The 20,078-nt window shown below is 45.9% G+C and overlaps 1 protein-coding gene across 1 annotated transcript in view; it reads left to right on the forward strand.

Moving 5' to 3' along the window:
• Positions 1 to 20,078, forward strand: part of TNFRSF10C (TNF receptor superfamily member 10c) — a 37,940-nt gene continuing 17,862 nt past the window's right edge. The window contains exons 1-4 of the mRNA XM_003823582.5: positions 1 to 206; positions 5,797 to 5,937; positions 6,719 to 6,866; positions 16,240 to 19,094. Coding sequence (XP_003823630.2) covers positions 18,915 to 19,094 — 180 coding nt within the window. The 5' untranslated portion in view covers positions 1 to 206; positions 5,797 to 5,937; positions 6,719 to 6,866; positions 16,240 to 18,914. The remainder of the gene's footprint in view (positions 207 to 5,796; positions 5,938 to 6,718; positions 6,867 to 16,239; positions 19,095 to 20,078) is intronic.

The raw sequence follows: 20,078 nt of genomic DNA on the forward strand, positions 1-20,078 counted from the left end.
ACGCGCGGCTTCCCAGCCAGCCGCCCTGGAGGACGTGGAGGGGAGGCAGCCACAGTCCTGGAGAGGCCTGGGCCTGAACAACATGGCTTCCCCCAGGGTGAGAGTCGTTTGTCCTCCCACCGCCTGCTCTCTCCTGATGACCAGGTTCCAGGAGTTATCAAAGAACAGCCTCTGAGCTGCGTGGAGAAAGCCATGGAGACAGCCAGGTGAGTTGGGAGTCAGTTCAGAAAGGGCAGAGGGTCCCACAACAGGCCCAGAACCCAGTGGGGGAACCTGGAGAGCCCCCTGCATTGGCCAACCTACTGTTCCATCGCTCACCCACCTCACGTCCACAGAGAGCCCACCCACACTGCCTGGCCTCCCTGGCACCCAAGGCGCTGCCAGGAGTCAAGGTCACCAGATAATCTGTCCTCAGAGAGAGCTGAGAACCCACCCGGGGAGTATGGAGGAACCCTACAGAGGGAGAAAGCAAAATGGGTGAGAGTCCAAGGGAGGGAGGGAGAGAGAGTGGCTGCAGCGGGAGCTCAGAGGAGGGAGGAGGCTGCCTGGGCTGCGCTTGTCATGGGAGCAGGTCCCAGGGTGGCCACTTCTGCATCTGTGGAAAGCACAGGGCCTGGGGCAGGGGACCTCTGTTTACACCCAGTTCAGCCTCGTTCCCTGAGACTGGTACAGACGTAGGTGGGGGCAAACAGACTCTGAGCAAGAAGCGAACCCGAAGACAGAGCAACCCTGCCCAGATCTGGGGCCTATGAGGGTATGAACCCAAAATATCTGAGACAGGTCTCAATCAAGTTAAAAAGTTTATTTTGCCAAGGTTAAGCAAGCGGCCATGACACAACCTTAAGCCATCCTGACGACATGTGCCCAAGGTGGTTGGCGTCAGCTTCCTTTTGTATATTTTAGGGTGACATGAGACATTCATCAATATGTGTAAGATGTACATTCACTTGGTCCAGAAGGGCGGGACAACTAGAAGTGGAGGCTTCCAGGTCATAGGTAGATAAGAGACAAAAGGTTGCATTCTTTTGGGTCTTTGATCAGCCTTTCACTGAATACACAACATATATGTAAGAGGGTAGAGGTAGAGGAATAGTCACTTATGCCTTTGGCTCAGTGAATCTGCATTTTTGCATAAACAATGGGGCGGAGGAAGCAGTCAGATATGCAGTCTCAGGTGAGCAGAGGGATGACTTTCTGTCCCACACCTGTGAAGATCAGCTATCAATGTACATTGCCAGGGTGAAACTCAGCATAACTGTTTCAGGGTAAGGATCTTGAGGCCCAGAAAGAATTTCCTTGTGGGCAAATTGGGAGGGAGCTATGTAGCTTTTCTATCCTTGTAGCTATCTTATTTAGAAGTAAAGTGGGAGGCAGGTTTGCCTGACACAGTTCCCTGCTTGACTTTTCCCTTTGGCTTAGTGGTTTTGGAGTCCTGGTATTATTTTCTTTTTAGAAGAGATTAAATGAGATGTGTGTGCAATGCACTGCACACCACCTTCCTTAGAGACAGAGAGGGCCCGGAATTCGAGTCTGTGTTTTGCATAGCCTCATTTAAAGAACACGAAAAGAAACAGATGACATTCACTGATACTCATTCATCCATTTCATCTGAGACCCATCAGCTTTTAAGTGTCTGTGAAAGACAATGGAGAATCTCCTTAGTCAGAGTCGGGAGTCCTGGATTCCAACACTGACCCTGAGAAGCAGCCAGCTGTGGGACCTGGCACAGGTCACCTCCCCTCCATGGAAATGAAGATAAACCTCCCATCCTGTAGAGTTCACTGATTCTCTGTCCCTGTTTGCTCACTGAGGCATAAGTTACTGCAGTAAACTGTTCACTTTAAAAGAAAAAAGAAAAACAGGGTCTCACTGTGTCGCTTAGGATGGAGTGCAGTGGTGCGATCTCAACTCACTGCAACCTTGGTCTCCTGGGCTTAAGCGATCCTCCCACCTCAGCCTCCTGAGTAGCTGGGACTAGGTGCACACTACCACGCCTGGCTAATTTTAGTATTTTTGGTAGATATGGGATTTCCCCATGTTGCCCAGGCTGGTCTCGAACTCCTGAGCTCAAGTGGTCTGCCCACCTCAGCCTCCCACAGTACTGGAATTACAGACGTGAACCACCGCATCTGGCTTCAAATGTTCACTTCTTAAGTGTTTCATTTCATCTATGACAACTGTATACTCACATGTAACTATTATGCAATCAAGACACAGAAAATTTCCACCACCCCCAGAAAGTCCTTTTCTGCCCCTTTTAGGCAATTTCCACCACCTGGACAAGAGACAGCTACTTCCTCACTGGCTTTTAGGAGACTAATGATTTTCATATATCTGAGGGTACTTAGGAAAATCTCAAGTAAAAGCGTATTCCAAGAATGTAAATGTGTTCAAAAATAAGGTACCATAACAATAGTATCAATAAGCAAACATCAGATAGTCTCAATGGAGGCTGAAAAGGCATTTAGGATAATTAGACACCTATTCTGGCTCTTAGAACGAACAGGAGGACACTTCACAATGATAAGAATTTCTGTAAGAAAACAAGAGCCAATTAATGGTGAAAGGCCTAGGTTTTCCCAATGAAATCAAATCAAGATCAAAATGCCTGCCTTCTCTCAACACCCTTCAACATCATCCTGAGAGTTCTGACCTATGCCACAAGACATAGAACAAAAACAGAGACAGGTCTCCTGAAAGGGAGAAGAAAAAAAAATCATGATATTCGGTATGATTGCATACTTACAAACTGCAAGTTATAACAATAGTAATTTAAAACGTATATGTGGATGAATATGCACAAAATATAGCAGATAACCATTTAGAAAATGTATTTACAAGAGCTTCATTTCATAAGGGTTACAGAACACATAATATACAAAGAAACAGCCTTAGTAAGAAATAGCAATAATTGGAGTGGAGTGGGGGGAGAGAGAGCATTATGAAAAATAGCACATTTTATTACAATTGTTTTACTATTTCCCTACTAATGTGGGAAGTCCCTTAGAGCAGGTACTGCATATTTTAATCTTGGCATACATTTTGCCTGGTACAAAATCAATTCTCACTAAATACTTGTAAAATCATTGTATGCAGGAGGTAATAAACATTTTCTGTTATTGTTACTCCTCATTAGGTAACTCATTCCTGGCTGGGCACGGTAGTTCCTGCCTGTAATCCCAGCACTTTGGGAGGCTGGGGCAGGTGGATTGCTTGAGTTCAGGAGTTCGAGACCAGCCTGGGCAATACAACAAAACATTGTTCCTACAAAAATTAGCTAGGCGTGGTGGCCTGTGCCTGTAGTCCTAGCTACTCAGGAGGGTGAGGTGGGAGGATCTCTTGAGAGCCCAGGAGGTCGAGGCTGCAATGAACCATGATTGCGCCACTACACTCCAGCCTGGGCAACATAGTGAGATCCTGTCTCAAAAAAACAAAAACAAGAAAACCTCATTCTTCTAGGTAGAGTTTCTGCCTTCACAGTGGTTTTTAATGCTGATTCATAATAGAATCTCTTTTAGGGAGCTGTAAAATATATGCTGGGTCTACAGAAAAGGTTGTTGACATGAGTGGAAGATAAGCCATTTCGGCATACATATGATAACTATAAAACAAAAACCAAATGGAAATTTTAAAACTGAAAATTCCACTCTCTGAAATGAAAAATTTATTTGAATTTTCTTAAGAGAGATTGAACAGGGCTGGGCGCGGTGGCTCGCATCTGTAATCCCAGCACTTTGGGAGGCCGAGGCAGGTGGATCGCCTGAGGTCAGGAGTTCGAGACCAGCCTGGCCAACATAGTGAAACCCTGTCTCTACTAAAAATACAAAAAATTAGCCGGGTGTGGTGGCAGATGCCTGTAATCCCAGCTACTCTGGAGCCTGAGGCCAAATCGCCTGAACCCAGGAGATGGAGGTTGCAGTGAGCCAAGATCATGCCACTGCACTCCAGCCTGGGCAACAAGAGCAAACACTCTGTTTCAAAAAAAAAAAAAAAGAGAGAGAGAGAGATTGAACATTATAGAAGAATGAGTGAACTTGAAAAGAGATCAATAGAAACAATTCCATCTGAAGTACAAGGGAAAATGGGACTGAAAGAAAACAAGGAAGCAAGTCTCAGTGACCTGTGGTACAATATCATGCACCACACATGGAACCAGGGACCAAGAAGAAGTGGCTGGAAAACATGAGGAAAAAAATGGTTGCTCTATTCTCAAATGTAGTGAAAAAACATCAACTTACCGATTCAAAAAGCTTATAAACCCCTCAGAAAAATAAATGTAAAGAAAACCCTACCTGGACACATCATAGTCAATCATACAGAGCAAATTTTGTGCATTCACAGGGAACAAAGATATGAACGACAGCTGACCCAAAACAACGGAGGCCCAGGATGTGTGAAGTGGTGAAAGAACCTGTTGACCTATTATTCACACCCCGTGAAAATATCCTTTAAAAACAAAGGAGAAAGGAATAAGTTGTGAGAGATTGTATTTTCCAAATTTGGCCACAACAATAAATGTAACCAGAATAAACAAACGAATTAAAAGGAAGTTTCCCCAACTGGAAAAAAACGCAGGCTGAAATTATAAACTATCTAAAATATATGCACCTTAAATATAAAGCTTCAGATAGATTGAAAGTAAAAGATGGTAAGAGATATAAAACACAACTGTAAAGCATGAGAAAGCTAGTGTGGCTTTCTTAATGTCAAAGTAGATTCAAGATAGGGCATATTAGCAAAGATAAGGAGGGATGTATAATGATAAAAGGATCAATTCATCAGAATGACGTAACACTAAAAAAAAGGTGTGTACCTAATATGGATGCAAAGAGGTGAACAATAGACACTGGGTCCTACTTAAGGGTAGAAAGTGGGAGGAGGGAGAGGATCAGAAAAAGTAACTATTAGATACTAGGCTTAGTACCTGGGTGATGAAATAACCTGTACAACAAACCCCCATGACACAATTTTACCTATATAATAAACTTGCACAGGTACCCCTGAACCTAAAATAAAGTTTAAAAACGTATTAAAAATATGTGTGTACCTAATAACAGAGCTTCAAAGATTTGCAGCAGAAACGGACAGAATTAGTGAGAGAAACAGACAAATGCATGATCATAGCTAGAGATCTTTAACATCTCCCGCTAAACAACTGATAGAACCAGTAAAAAAAAAATCAATGAAGTCATAGACAATCTGAAAAAATTATCAACCACCTTGAGGTAATAAACATTTATAGAGTACTATACTGAACAACTGTAGAATGTTCATTCGTTTTGAGTGCATATAGTATGTTCACTAAGGTAGACCCTATTCTGGGCCTTAAAAACAGTCTTGATAAATTCAAAAGAATTGAAATTGTACAGAATATATTCTTTAGGTTGCAGAGGAACTGAATTAGATATCAGTAAGAATAAGAGATACAGAAAAGACTTTCATATTTGCAATTTAAACAACCATGGGCCAGAGAAGAAACCTTATGGAAATCAGAAATATTTCAAACTAAATGATAATGCAAAATATCAAAATTTATAGGATGTAACTACAGGACATAGAGAGTATGAGTGCTTATATTAGTAAAGAAAAAAAGATAGAAAACAATGATCCAGGTTTCCACTTTAAAGCTGGAGAAAGAAGAGTAATATAAACCCAGAATAAGTATAAGAAAGGCAATAATCAGAAGAGGAAAACTATAGAATAGGAAACAGGAACACCCTGAAAGTAATAAAGAAATTAACACAGACAGCATAGCTATTTGAAAAGAATAGTAACATTTATAAATCTGTGTTTCAGAAGAAAACGGCAGGATTAGATTAACCTGTGATTTCTGGCTGGCCACGAGGTCACCCATGGCATGGAGCTGCCCACAACGCCCTTCTCAGCGTGAAGCATCCTGAAAGATCCAGGGCCAGGTTCCCCAGGATTGGGGAGTTGGTAAGTAGAAAGGAGGACTGAAACCAGCCCAATTCTCCCATAGAGCTGATGTTTATGTTTTCTTTGAAAAAACATAGAAATTTATCCTCCCGGTGTTAAAACTTGAGAAAGTTATGTTTGTCTTAACTGAGTTCCTTTATCAGGAAACCCACCATCAAGCTTCCCAGACAATATCAAGGAGCTGAAACTTCCTGAGATCACTGCATTTGAACAGTGAGATGCCAGGCCCCTCACCACCATAATTGCCTAACCAACCACATGCTTCCTGTTGACCAGCCTCTCTTCCTTACCTGCTCTCTAATTCCTGTTTTCCTGCACATGGTTACATTCCTTACCCCTCTCTAGTTCCTGTTTTCTCACACATGTTTACTTTCCTTGCCCCTCTCTAATTCCTGTTTTCCCGCACATGGTTACATTTCTTCCCTGCTATATAAACCTTTAATTTTCCCTGGGAATACTTGTTGTCTCAGTGATTGGCCATCTGTGCATCAAGCAGCAGGACCTAGACCAAAACTCTGGTGTTTCAGGAACAAGAACAACTTACCTATGGACAATTTTCATGCCTGTGGCTCTATGGGTTGCTCAGAAAGTTCACCACAGCTAATATAAACTACATACCAGGAAATTCATCAAAATTACTACTACTTTTTGTCATTCCTCCATCTAAAGATGCTTCAAGCCCAACATCTAGAAATCTCAACTGACTGTCCTCTGGACTCAAAAACTGGGCTTGTATCATTTGCTCCAACCATTAACCTTTACTTTTCTTTTGTTTCCATAGAAATGCCTCTTATTAAATACCTGACTGACCACACCTTATAGAGGCCTAACCTAGGTGAAAGACCACCTGTAACATCACCTCCTAAAATGAGATACAACTGCCTAACTGGATAAAACTCTTCTCGTGACTAAGAGACTTATTCAATAAGGTATGGGGCACTATAGTTAGACTTATGTCCTGCCTGTTGCAATTTATGTTCCTGTTTTCCTTTATAGGTCTCTTGCCACTCAGTTACTAACCTGATTCTTCTCTCCACAGCCATCAACTCGACTTTTAATACATGAAACTTCTCGGGAAGTTCCAGACGAGGGAAATGAGGGGGTTAAAATATGCTATTTTAGCATATTGATTATTTAAGTTAAAGATACTTGAAAAACAGCAAGTGTGAAAAGATCACACCCTATGAGTGGGGCAAGGGAAGTTTTCCCATTTCATAAAGACACCAGCTACTGGGTTTAGGGCCCAAACTTATTCAATATGACCTCTTCTTAAGTAGGTATATCTGCAAAGAACCCATTTCTAAAAAAGATCACATTCACAGGTACCAGAGTGTAGGGCTTCAAAATATGCTTTAGGGGGACACATTCAACCCACAAAAGCATACCAAGAAAATATGGTTCATGTACAGGGAAAGAAGAAATTGACAGATACCTGGGGAAGCTCAGACATTGGACTTTTTGGGCAAATGCTTTAAATTAACAATTTTAAATATGCTCAGATATTTAAAGGAAGTGTGTGTGTGTATGTGAGTGTGTGTGTGTGTGTGTGTGTGTTCTAGAAGATTGCGGAGGATTAAAACAGTAGCTCGCAGCCCATGGCTTCCAGGATGGGCAGGTGCTGGAGGGAAATATTCTAGGGAAACCCAGAGCAGCACCTACACCTTTCCTTTGGGGAAACATCGATGCATCTATAGATATCTATACATGCCTGTATCAACATATAGAGAATATCCATAAAGAGATAAGAATTATTAAAAGGTCCCCAGTGGAAATCCTGGGGCCAAAAAAAATAAAGTAGCTGAAGTAAACAACACAGCAGAGGGATTCCACAGCAGATTTCATCAGGCAGAAGAAAGAATCTGCTAATTTGAAGATAGGAGAAAAGAACAGGCCAGAGAGCCTCTGCAGTGTGCACGGACGGCAGAACTGCTTCACAAAAGCAGACCTTCCCTTGCTTGTCTTTTCTCACACTAGAGAAAGCAGTAGATGATCCTATCTTTGAAGAGTGTGTTGTTAACAGCAAGCATAAGAAGACAGTAATTAGGGGTAAAATCCTGAGGTATGTATGAGTTAATGACCAAATTAACTATGGAAACTTACATAAGAAGTGTAGAGGCTTTGTTTGTTTTTCTTTTTGCCCCTGTCCTCCCATTCTGCCCTGAAACAGCTCTGAGTAACACAGGCTGTGTTCTTGCTGTGACTCACACCTCCCTGCCTTCTCTTCCTTTAGGCTTGCTGAAGTCGGTGGGGGCTTGTTTCCTGCCTCGGACTCCCTGGAATTTAAAGTGACATAGTCTTGGGGACTGGAATCCAGCACCTCCTTCTTCCCCTCCCTGTGGGGACAGGGACACCAGCACTGGCTTGGCTCACCCACAGCCTCCCCCGGGGTTCTCTGGCTGCACCTGGGGCTACTGAGTGCTGCAGTCCAGCTCTGATGGAGCTGTCAGGGAAGAGGCAGTGGGTCCCTGAGTGGTGAACTGGCCCTGGTTTCTGGGGAAGTCCTGGTTCTGGGGGAGTCCTATGGTCCCTCTCCTGTGGCTTCCTCCAACCCTGGGCGGACCTTCACTTTTTCTCCGTCAACCCTTCCTGCATCCTCATCAGTGGGACCAGGTTGCTCAGACCTGGAAGCACCTGGGAGACCCATTTCCTGCTCCCCTTGCCCTGGAGGACCCGCTCTCCCTCTCGCCCACAGCTCCTGGGAGGCCCAGGCGTGCCACCCACTGTCCACCTTCCCCAGAGGAGAGGTGGGGCTGCTCTGTGCTCCCCACTGCTTCCCTCCTGCCCTGCCCATGAGCTCCTCAGCCTCACTTGGAGTCATGGGCTGTGAGCTATGGTTTGAATCCTCCACAATCCTCCAGTCTCATCTTTCCTCCTCTTAGAGTTGACCATGCTTTTCCTCCTGCTCAATTCTCCCTTTTTTTTCTTCCCTTTTCCTCCAAGTCACCACTAGGTAGGGCTCTACATGTGTGACCCTTCATTACAGGCGACCCTTATTCTTCAACTCTGTGCCCTTTTCCCTAACATTTGGCCTCTACTCGAAGCCCCCCAAAACATACAGTCAATAAAATTCTGTGAGTCCCCCTCCAAAGATGGAGAGGATGGCCTATGTTCTCGAGATGGGCAAAGGTGAGAGTTCAGTGTCCTGCTCCACCCAAATACCAGCTCCTCTCCCCAAAACCTCAATCACAATTATGCTGAGGGCAAAGAAGTTGTGAATATTTGTGAATACATCTTTGGCCACATTTCTAATCACCTTCATTAGGTGGCTTCCTAGAAGTAGAATATCACACACACACGCGCACACACACACACACACACAGAGCTGTGATTCCTACCAACAATACATCACTTTAGACCTGACATCACTGCTCTTTGATTTTCACTTCTGCTAACTAGGAAATAATTAATTGACGCCGATATGCATTTCTCTGCTTATTGAATTGTGTCCCATGTATTGATGTGTTGTTTGAATTTCTTTTTTCAAGCTGATTTTTTTAGGATTTGTGTATTGTCTGGGAAGACAGACTCCATGCTTCCCAAATACTAATAACAAATTTCTAGTCTTTTTAATTTGCCTCTTCTTTTTGTCTTAGATTTTAATGTACAGAAGTTTTAAATGTTAAGTAGTTGAATCTATAGGTACACTTATTTTTTTTATGGTCATAAGCTTAGAAAGTCCTTTGCCCAACATAAAATAAGAGAACTCTAATTTCTTAGGGAGATTTTTATTAAATGATTAGATTTGTAGCATATAGTTGTATAAAATAAGATGAACTCTAATTTCTTAGGGAGGTTTTATTAAATGATTAGATTTATAGCATATCATCGTGTAAAGTACATGGACATTATTTTTGATATAGAAAGTGTAGTGTTCCCCTTCATTGTTCTGAGTTACTCTCATCTGTCCAACCCCAGCGAGCCACTGATTATTCCCTTTCTCTGAACCTTGTGGTGTTTATGGAAGCTTCATTCCATAGCACGAAGGCGTCAATCATTAATCTCGAGTGATTAGTCCTCAGGCATCTCCCTGCTCTGAGCTGAGGGGTGTGGTAGTGTTGAAAGTTGCAGTGCTCTGATCACGTGGTTGGTTCCACTGGCAACTGGTCCCTCTCCGGCAAGAGCCACCTCATCAGTATCAACTCAGGAATGCTGGAAATCATTTTATGAATAAAAAATAAAGCCCCTCTCACCACAGTTACTCAAGAAACTTCAATGTTTTAAAGCTCTGTTCCCAGAGCCAGGAGCAGAGAAAAAAAGTAGATGTTCCTTATTATATCCCAGCCATGAATACCAAGAGAGAGGATCACTGGAGCCGTTTCAGAAGCTGCTTACCATGGCGCTCAGGGGAGAGGCCATGGTCGGAAGGAAAAAGTGTGGATGAGGAGTGTGATTGATGGCAAATGTTTGCTAATGTGGGACTAGCTGGACCCTGTCTTTTCTGGTGGTTCCTGAATCAGAGTTCTAGCACTACATACTGGAGTGTGGATTGGCTGTTTCAGGAACCTGGTCTCTCTGCAGTCGTTAGATTTCTGCATAAAGATTTAGCATAAATACTCTGTATAGAAGAAAAGAAAAATTTAAAAATTATATTTAATTATGTTTTGAGGCCTTCATGAAATTTTTTTTTTGAGACGGAGTCTTGCTGTGTCTCCCAGGCTGGAGTGCAGTGGCACGATCTCGGCTCACTGCAAGCTCCGCCCCCCAGGTTCCCACCATTCTCCTGCCTCAGCCTCCCGAGTAGCTGGGACTACAGGCATCCGCCACCATGCCTGGCTAACTTTTTTTGTATTTTTTAGTAGAGACGGGGTTTCATCGTGTTAGCCAGGACGATCTCGATCTCCTGACCTCGTGATCCACCTGCCTTGGCCTCCCAAAGTGCTGGGATTACAGGCGTGAGCCACCGCTCCCAGCCATGAAATATTTAAGGAAATTACACCACACAACCCATATTGACATCAACTGACCCCTAGAAACTAATGGAGGAATGTGTTAGGAAAAAATATTCTGCCAGGGACCCATCTGATATTGGCCTGACCGCCTGAGCTCAGACATTGGTCCCACTCACTAACAGATCTAAGAAACACGAGGTACCAGCCCTACTACCAAAACTCTGAGTGCTATAAGCTCAGACAAAAAGGCAAAATTCTAGCTGAGAGAATATTAACAAATTACAGTGAGCAATATGTTCATAGTTCAAGACACTTCTGTGAACAGATGTGTGGATTTTCTTCACCCTGATCAATTCTTCCACAACAGATGACTGCCCATAATTCAATTCACTTCTGACACTAATCAGAGGTAGTGCTGACCTCACAGGGTAAAGACTCAGTCCCACAAGACTCCCCCCACTTCAGGGGCAAATCACAAGTAGGAGGTCTGTGTCCCCATCCAGATTTCATCTTGAATTGGCTCTGTGTCCCACCAAAATCTCCTTTCGAATTGTAATCCCCATGGGTCAGGGGAGGGACCTGGTGGGAGATGTCTGGATCATGGGGGTGGTTTCCCCATGCTGTTCTCATGATAATGAGTACGTTCTGATGGTTTTATAAGGGTTTGGCAGTTCCTCCTTCACTCTCTTCTCTTCCTCCTGCCGCCTTGTGAAGAAGGTGCCAGCTTCCCCATCTCCTTCCGCCATGATTGTGAGTTTCCTGAGGCCTCCCCGGCCATGGTGAACTGTGAGTCAATTAAACCTCTTTCCTTTATAAATTACCCAGTCTCAGGTATCTCTTTATAGCAGGTTGAAAATGGACTAAAACAGGGTCCCCAAGTCATCCACACCTTCTGTCTGACTTAGCTACTGATACATAATAGTGTTTGGTGACCCTAAATGTCTAAAAATGGAGTCACTTATGACAGGTGATCAGCCCACATTGAAATTACTGACCCCTCAGAGTGAGAAGCGTATGTGTGGTGGACTGAGGTGATGAGAGGACCTGCTGTGGACAGGCACCCCCTAGACCAGACAAGCAAGTGAAGCCAGAAGGCAGCTGAGATCTTGGCTACAGACAAGCCTGCAGAGGGCCATAAAAACTGCAAAGACTCTGACCACAGCCAGGCAGCTGCTGCAACTCTGCCCATGAAAACTCAGAGGCCTCTTTCCCATGGGCTATGGAAGAAGAGCAGCGACAGCGCCCCCCGCCCCCGGTCCATGTTCTGAGGAAACCCGGACCTGCCAGTGTGTCAGTCAGCATGCTGGTCTCCTGAGATGCTCACTGTGGTCCCTTCCCCACCGTCTCATCACCACCTGTGTGTGTTGACTATATTTGCATGGTGTGTATGTGCAAAAGCCACACAATAAACTGTGAATTTGCTGCAGGGAATTAAGGAACCAGAGAGACCGATCAGGGTGCAGGAGAGTTTTTATTTTAGGTGTACACCGGCTCAGTAGACATGTGTCCTGAAAGTCTGAGCAGCAGACAAAGAAACCAGTCACCTTTTAAGCAGTTTGTGGCAGGAGTTACCCGATGCTGGAAGCAGACTTACAGAAGGGAGAACAGAGACAGTTAATTATCATGTAACATTCTTTAGCTTACATTTTGGGAAAGCATGTGCTGTAACTTATGCTTATTTAGTAAGTATAAATTAAGAGAAACAGAAACTACAAGGTATGTGGAAAGAGACAAGGTTAATGTCTCACAGTCTTTACAGAAAGGCAGTTAATATTATTTCTTAGCTCTTACTTTGGGGGGATGGTCACTAATGCCCATTACAGCTTTACTTTTTCTGTATTTTTTCATTTTATAAGGACAATTCATATCTTTTAATTTTTCTACTTCAAATTCATAAGAATTTCATTGGCCATTGAGTCATTGTGAAACCTCCTGTTCCCCCCACAACTAGGCTAATTGGAACCCGACATGGGAGCCACCAACTGGAAGTTCCCATGATCCCCTTCTCAGGTTTCATCATTGACTAGGCCGGCTCACAGAAGCCAGGAACATAGTTTACTTGCTATTGCCAATTTATTACAGAGGATATTTTTAATGATTATCAATCAGCAGCCAGATGAAGAGATACATAGGGTCAGGGTTGTGAGGGTACCCGGTGCAGGAGTTCTGTCCTCGTGGAATTAGGGCGTGCCACCCTCCCGACATGTGGATGGGTACTTGTTCACAAACCCAGAGTCTCTCTGAACTTTGTCCTCTTAAGCTTCTTTGGAGGCTTCATTGCTCAAGCTTGAGTGATTACATCATTGACCTTTGGTGATCACCTCAACATTCAGCCCCTCTTCTCTCACCAGAGGCTGGGACATGGGGAGGGCATTTGCAGCTTCCACCAGGTAAGCAAAACCCAAGCAAAACTTCAGCAGGGGTTGAAGTTTCAACCCTCTAATCATAGGCTGGTTCCCCCTCCCGAGGCTGTCCAGGAGCCGCTAACCATCAGTCATCTCACTGGTGTACAAAGAAACATTGATCACTTCAGAGATTCCAAGGATTTCAGGAGCTTTGTGGCAAGAAACAGGAGCTGAGATCAAATATGTATCTCTTATTATTTCACGGTCCACAACCAGGTCTCTGGACTCTCTTACAGCAAAACGATATGCAACTCAAAAGATACTGGTAGGTTACTAGTCCTCCTCAGTCATTGATAATTAGTCCAGTCCATCATCATGTTATATGAAAATGTCTCCTAGCATGAGGCCACTCAGGTTTGCAGGCCTCTGTTCCCTCTGTCAGGTCCTAAAAGCAGGACAGGTCTCAGCAAACATGGAGCTTCCCCCTCCCAGATATTTGGAATAATTGAGCTGAGACAATGTCATCTCCTTCTCAGTATTACTGTAATATAAGATTTCCCTCATTACATAAACCATGTATTCATTCCTTTACTCTCAGCAACTCCTCCTCCTCGTTTTCATTTCTACTCAAACTTTTCTACTTTGGAAATAACTATGATGGGCTGGCAGCAATACTAGTGTAACAAGTGTGTCCCCTCAGTGCACATCCATTCATACAGGGCAGGGTTACACAGGTGTAGAACTAGTGGGCTATTTTACCAATAGGCAACAAATTAGTCCATTGTGTGTTGCTATAAAGGAATATCTGAGGCTGGGTCATTTATAAAGAAAAGAAGTTTATTTGGCTTACGGTCTTGCAGGCTGCATGAGCATGGCACCTGCATCTGCTCAGCTTCTGGTGAGGGCCTCAGGGAGCTTCCAATCATGGAAGAAGGCAAAGGAGGAGCCAGCACATCACATGGTGAGAGGGAGCAAGAGAGAGAGGTGAGAGGTCCCAGACTCCTTTAAACAACCAGCTCTCTAGTGAACTAACAGAGTGAGAACTCACTCATTACTGTGGAAAGGGCAGTGAGCCATTCATGAGGGTTCTTCCCCCATGACGCAAACACCTTCACCAGGCCCATACCAACCTCAGGGATCACATTTCAATATGACATTTGGAGGGGACACACATGCAAACTGTATCAGGCTATGTAGCTTCATTTACTGTTAGCCCCAATTTTGCAAGATTGGGGTCCCATCAGGTCCATAAGAAAATTGACAGAAAAGTCTAAACACATAGTCTGTTCCTGGCTTAGGGGTCGTCGCTGCTTCCAGCATTTATAGTTGTAGCCCTGGCCCTGTGGCCAAGGTACCAGGTGGTGGGTGGGGAGAAGGGGAGAGGTGAGGTAATACAGGGAAGACAGACAAAAATGACGGTCACTGGCCGGGCGCGGTGGCTCATGCCTATAATCTCAGCACTTATGGGAGGCCAAGGCAGGTAGATTACCCGAGGTCAGGAGTTTGAGACCTGCCTGACCAACACAGTGAAACCCCATCTCTGCTAAAAATATAAAAATTAGCTGGGCGTGGTGGCGGGAGGCTAAGGCAGGGGAATCACTTGAACCCAGGAGGTGGAGTTTGTAGTGAGCCAAGATCACGCCATTGCACTCCAGCCTGGGCAACAGAGCGAGACTGTGTCTCAAAAAAAAAAAAAACCACTACCACCACCACCAACAACAACAAAATGACAGTCATCACACTAGCACCCTCCCTGCCTCCTCATCCCCAGATCCACTGGAAAAATGGAGGAAAGTCTGGTGGGGACACTCCTTTAGCCCACTCGTATGGAGTGGGGGCACACACCGGTGAAGGTGTGGAAGCCAGCCCTTCATGCCTGTATCTCCCCCCATTTTAGACAATCAATGTTTCAGTTGACTGTTCCACTTCCCTATCAAATTATTACTCTAAGGAGGGTATCTCTCTGCCCGTTGCTAAACATTATGCACTGAACGGCATGTTTCTTGGTCCAAGGAAGTGCGACTTAGTGGTCCAAACTAGAATAATACCTTATTTCAGTTCTTTTATATTAATAGCACTCTGGGCATTTGCAGCCTCCACCAGGTAAGCAAAAGACAATCCACAGTCAGTTTCTGTTCCTGTCGAGACTCACCTGTACCCCCCAGGGCACTGCCCTCAGTCTCACTTTCCAAGTATGTTGAGGGCCTCCCCATCAGGGAATGTGCCTCATAGCTATAGGCAGTCTCTGTCTCTCCCGCTGCTAGACAGAACAGCTCTTATTGGTGTTATGTGCCTGAGAGAGAGCAAGAGGAATGTGTTTCGATTCAGCCCATGTCTGCATCACTGTGGTTCCCCCATATCCACTCCTTTTATTTAATGGCCTCTGGTGACCACCTCAAGGAAGTACATGGTGGGTGGTATCTCTTGCTGATGTCAATCACTTTCCAAACCTGAGGCAGGTTCTACTGAGCAGTATGGATGTGTCCTACTTTAATGCACTCCTCAAGTCCCCCTAGAGATTGCCATAGGGTCAGGCCTCATATGGACATCCCTTCAATAGGCCAGTTTTCCATTATTCTTGGAAAAAATGGGGAATGTAGAGACAAATATCCAAATCTAATACACTTTATTTGAAAAGCAAGAATTGCAATGCTTGGCATACACAAAGACCAACTTGTCTTTGATATGTCCAAAGACCAAAAAGAGAAGTTTAGAGGTTTTTTTAAAAGGAGAAATTCTGGCCATGTGCGGTGGCTCACGCCTGTAATCCTGGCACTTCGGGAGGCCAAGGCGGGCGGATCACGAGGTCACGAGATCGTGACCATCCTGGCTAACACGGTGAAACCCCATCTGTACTAAAAATACAAAAAAATTAGCTGGGCGTGGTGGCAGGCGCCTGTAGTCCCAGCTACTTGGGGGACTGAGGCAGGAGAATGGCGTGAACCCAGGAGGCAGAGCTTGCAGTGAGCCGATATCGCACCACTGCACTCCAGTCTGGGTGACACAGCGAGACTCCATCTCAAAAAAAAAAAAAAAAAGGAGAAATACTAATTATTTTTTTTTTCTAGGAAGCTCATTGGCACTGTCAAATTTGAAGAAGAGGCGTGCTCTGACTGGTGAGTGACTGCAGTGGGTCAGGCTGGTCTTAGAGCAGCAGCCGGTTGTGTCCATAGATATTAGATAGGACTATTAATAGTTTCAGGTTACAGCTGCCAGGCTTACAGAGAATTGCAGTTTGGGGGTAATACAGTGATTTTTCTTCCCCATGGCCTCTTGACTCTGTTTTAGTTGGGTGTGACAAGAGTGACCCAATTTGTGCAATCAACTTTCACATTCTGCTTCCCAACTCTATGACCAGGACGTTGAGGACTGTTCATGAGCCAGAAAAAAACTCAAGTACAGGGGCTTTTGCTGCTGTCAACTCTTCCATCACGCTAGGAAAACAGCATGCAATCCAACCCACCTAGCCAATTTGCCTTTGCCTTCTTCCATCAGAGGGGTGGCCTTCCAAATAGGATGTTGACCATTCACCTAGGAATGACTGTCTACAAACTAAGTAGCTCTTGGTCGGTCAGTAAAGAGCTGCGTATAGGGCAGTGTCCAAGTGACCACAGAATCCAGCAGCTCCTCACTCAGTTCCAGACTCAGTCTGAGGGGAACAGAGGCTCCCTGCTCATGAGTGTCTCCTCTTTGCCTTCCTCAGGCACCAGGATCCCGTATCAACCATTTCCATTTTGTAATAGAACTCTTCGGGGACTGCCCTCCCCGTTAGAGATTTTCCAAGATCTCTGAAGACATCATGAGTTTTTCAGGTTTCAAGATTATTTTATGTCCTTCAGTCACAGGGGGAACTTCAGTTAGTGTTCCATCGCAAGCTAGTAAGTGCCTCTCAAATGGAAACTTTATAGTCTAAACGCCCAGTTCCCTGGAGGTGCTCAGAGCCTTTTGCCATTAGCCCTAGGCAGTGCTCCACACAGGGCACAGAGAATGTGTGTTGCCTGCAGTCTGGTTTCTAGTCTACACTGTGTGGTCCACCCTCCAGGGCCAAGGGGCCTGGAGTGCTCTAAAGACTTTCCTGCAGGCCCTCGTGGCTCTGTGTTAATGCTGTCAGTCTTCCTGAAGTCCCTGTCCTCTCACCTCCTGCCTGGATCTGCCCCCAGCACACATTCCTGACTCCACACATTTCTCAGTGCCTGCGACCTGGCACACATTTCTGATCCGAACTCAGTGCCTGGGGCCTGGCAGGTGCCCAGGGCACTCCATCGCTCAAATCCAAGCCTGTGGAGAGGATGACATATCATTTCCAGGTTTCTGATGAGCAGAAAAAAAAATCTTTGTTTCTATAGTGCTATCCTCTTTTATCCACCATGTGAGAGGTCAGGAGCTGACTCACCCCAAGGGTCTAGGAGTTGTGCCACTGACCTTACTGCCTAGGATCACAGGCTGGCATCCTTCAGTACCACACATTGGATCTCTCCACACAGCAGCAGTGTGCTTAACTCAATGGGGAGGTGAGTAGCCCAAGGTCAGACAGTTTGACCTGGATAGACACTTGACTGGGGGACAGGCTTTGGAAGACACTCCCCTGGGCCTCCTCTGTCCATGGGGCCTCAATACTAGAGCCCACAAGGTCAGCCAGAGAGTGTCTATGCCTCGACCATGCAAAGGGTGCCAGGTTGTGGCTAGGGATGCCCCCGGGGTTCCTCTCCCTCCTACCTACTCCTCAGCCTCTGCATGTGCCCGTCATGGCCCCTGTGTCCTTCATTCTGTCCACTCATGTGTTCACTGGGCCCCTCCTTGGTGCCAGGCACCCGCTACTGAGGGATACCAAGCCCCTGCCAGAGAAGCTTGGAGCTGGGTCACAGCAGCAAGGAGGCTGGAGACAGAGGCATCAGTGCACTGGTCAGTGAGGCCGCTGTAGGAGGAGGGAGTGGGAGCAGAAGCTAAGAGTGGACTGAAGTCCTTAGGCCAGGAAGTAGTTCAGGGTTTTTTGTTTTGTTTTGTTTTGTTTTGTTTTTTTTAATTCTTCAGCTAAAACAGCAGAAGAGGTGATTTATTATATGGTTGTTACACTCGGCCACAAATAAACACAGAAATAGTCCAGAATGTCACAGGTCCAGGGCAGAGGACCAACATGGGCATTTTGTTTATGAGCAAGGTGGGTCTCAGAGGTGATCCGCGATCAGAGGGCGATGAAGTTCTAGATCCATTGAGACAAGCTCCAAGTTGTGGGACTGCATGCTACTGTCTAGAGCTTGTCTCAATAGTTCAGGGTTTAAGAAGAGGAGCGACAGGCGGCCCGGGGAGGGAGCAGGCTCAGGATGGGCCGGCCTCCAGTGCCTCCTCTGGAGCTCACTACCCAGACTACAGCAGCGCAGTGGGCAGCGCCTCAGCTCCTTCGCCTTCTGCTGGCTACAGCCTGGACAGGACCCGGAATCAAACCGCAGGACCTGGGTCACCGCTGCCGGAAAGAGCCAGTTCCTGTCCGTCCATGCACCCACCACCACAACCCAGGCCTTCCTGGAGGTGCTAGGGGAGGCCATGCCCCTTTTCTGAGTGCTTGGAAGTGACTGTTGCAAGTGACAAGTGACCGCTGCAAGTGACAAGTGACCACGCCTTTTTCCCCGCGGGTATAAATTCAGAGGCGCTGCGCTCCGATTCTGGCAGTGCAGCTGTGGGAACCTCTCCACGCGCACGAACTCAGCCAACGATTTCTGATAGATTTTTGGGAGTTTGACCAGAGATGCAAGGGGTGAAGGAGCGCTTCCTACCGCTAGGGAACTCTGGGGACAGAGCGCCCCGGCCGCCTGATGGCCGGGGCAGGGTGCGACCCAGGACCCAGGACGGCGTCGGGAACCATACCGTGGCCCGGATCCCCAACACCCTAAAGTTCGTCGTCGTCATCGTCGCGGTCCTGCTGCCAGTGAGTCCCCGCCGCGGTCCCTGGCTGGGGAAGAGCGCACCTGGCGCCGGGAGGGGGCAGGGAGACGGGGACACGGCAGGGATGCCTGGCCCTGGTCACCTGCGGCCGGGCATGTCCGGGCAGGACGAACTCGCCGTCGGAGTCAGGGGAAGAACTGGGTCCCCGGGCTGGGCAGGAGCGACCCGGCCGCGAGGGAGCAGAGAGGCGGTCCCCCTGGCTGCCCCGAGCCCGCGAAGGGAGGGAAGTTCCAGAATCGAGAGAGGGAGGGAGTCAAGGTGGAACCCATAGAGTGAGCCTCCGGAAGACACAGAGCGGTTGCCTCTCTCATTAATTAATTAATTAGTTAGTTAATAAAATTAACCCCATGTTTACATTCTTAAACGTGTTCCTTGGAGATCGGTTTAACCAACAGCCAGTAAAAAAAACTTTTCAGCGCTGTCTTTTGCAACTTTCACCTCCTCTGTCCTGAAAGTGGCAGGAAGCTGGAAAGTGGCAGGAAGCGGTTAACCAAGGTGCTGCCTTGGTTAATGTCTTCCACTACCACCCGTGTGTCCCCTCTGTATCCCATAGGCAGGACCGGGGCTGGCCCCTTCCCTTCAGGATAAACGGTGTAAAGTTGTGAGTTGGCTTTGGAAACTGAGATGGGTAGTAGTGTGAGTGCAAGGACACATTATGTATAAAATGTGCAGACTTCTAGGTCTCTTTCAGATTGATTGAGGTTTTTGCTAACAGCCCTTTTTAAGATTCTTTATGTAATACAAAAAAAAGAAAAAAAAGAAAAAAGAAAAAGAAAAGGCCAAAGCAAGGTTACAGAAACCATGAGAGTTTGCATGTTGTCTTTCTACAAATTAATGCTAAATTCAGAAAAGCAGTAACATTTTCACCTCTCAAAAATTACACAACTGACTTTTAAAATAGTTTTTAGTGGGTGGACTTACCTGAGGCAGCTAGAAGAATGGCTGTGTCAGGACAGTGGCCCTGAAG

This window comes from Pan paniscus, chromosome 7 (genome assembly GCF_029289425.2).
Source record: "Pan paniscus chromosome 7, NHGRI_mPanPan1-v2.0_pri, whole genome shotgun sequence".
NCBI classification, from domain to species: Eukaryota; Metazoa; Chordata; class Mammalia; order Primates; family Hominidae; genus Pan; species Pan paniscus.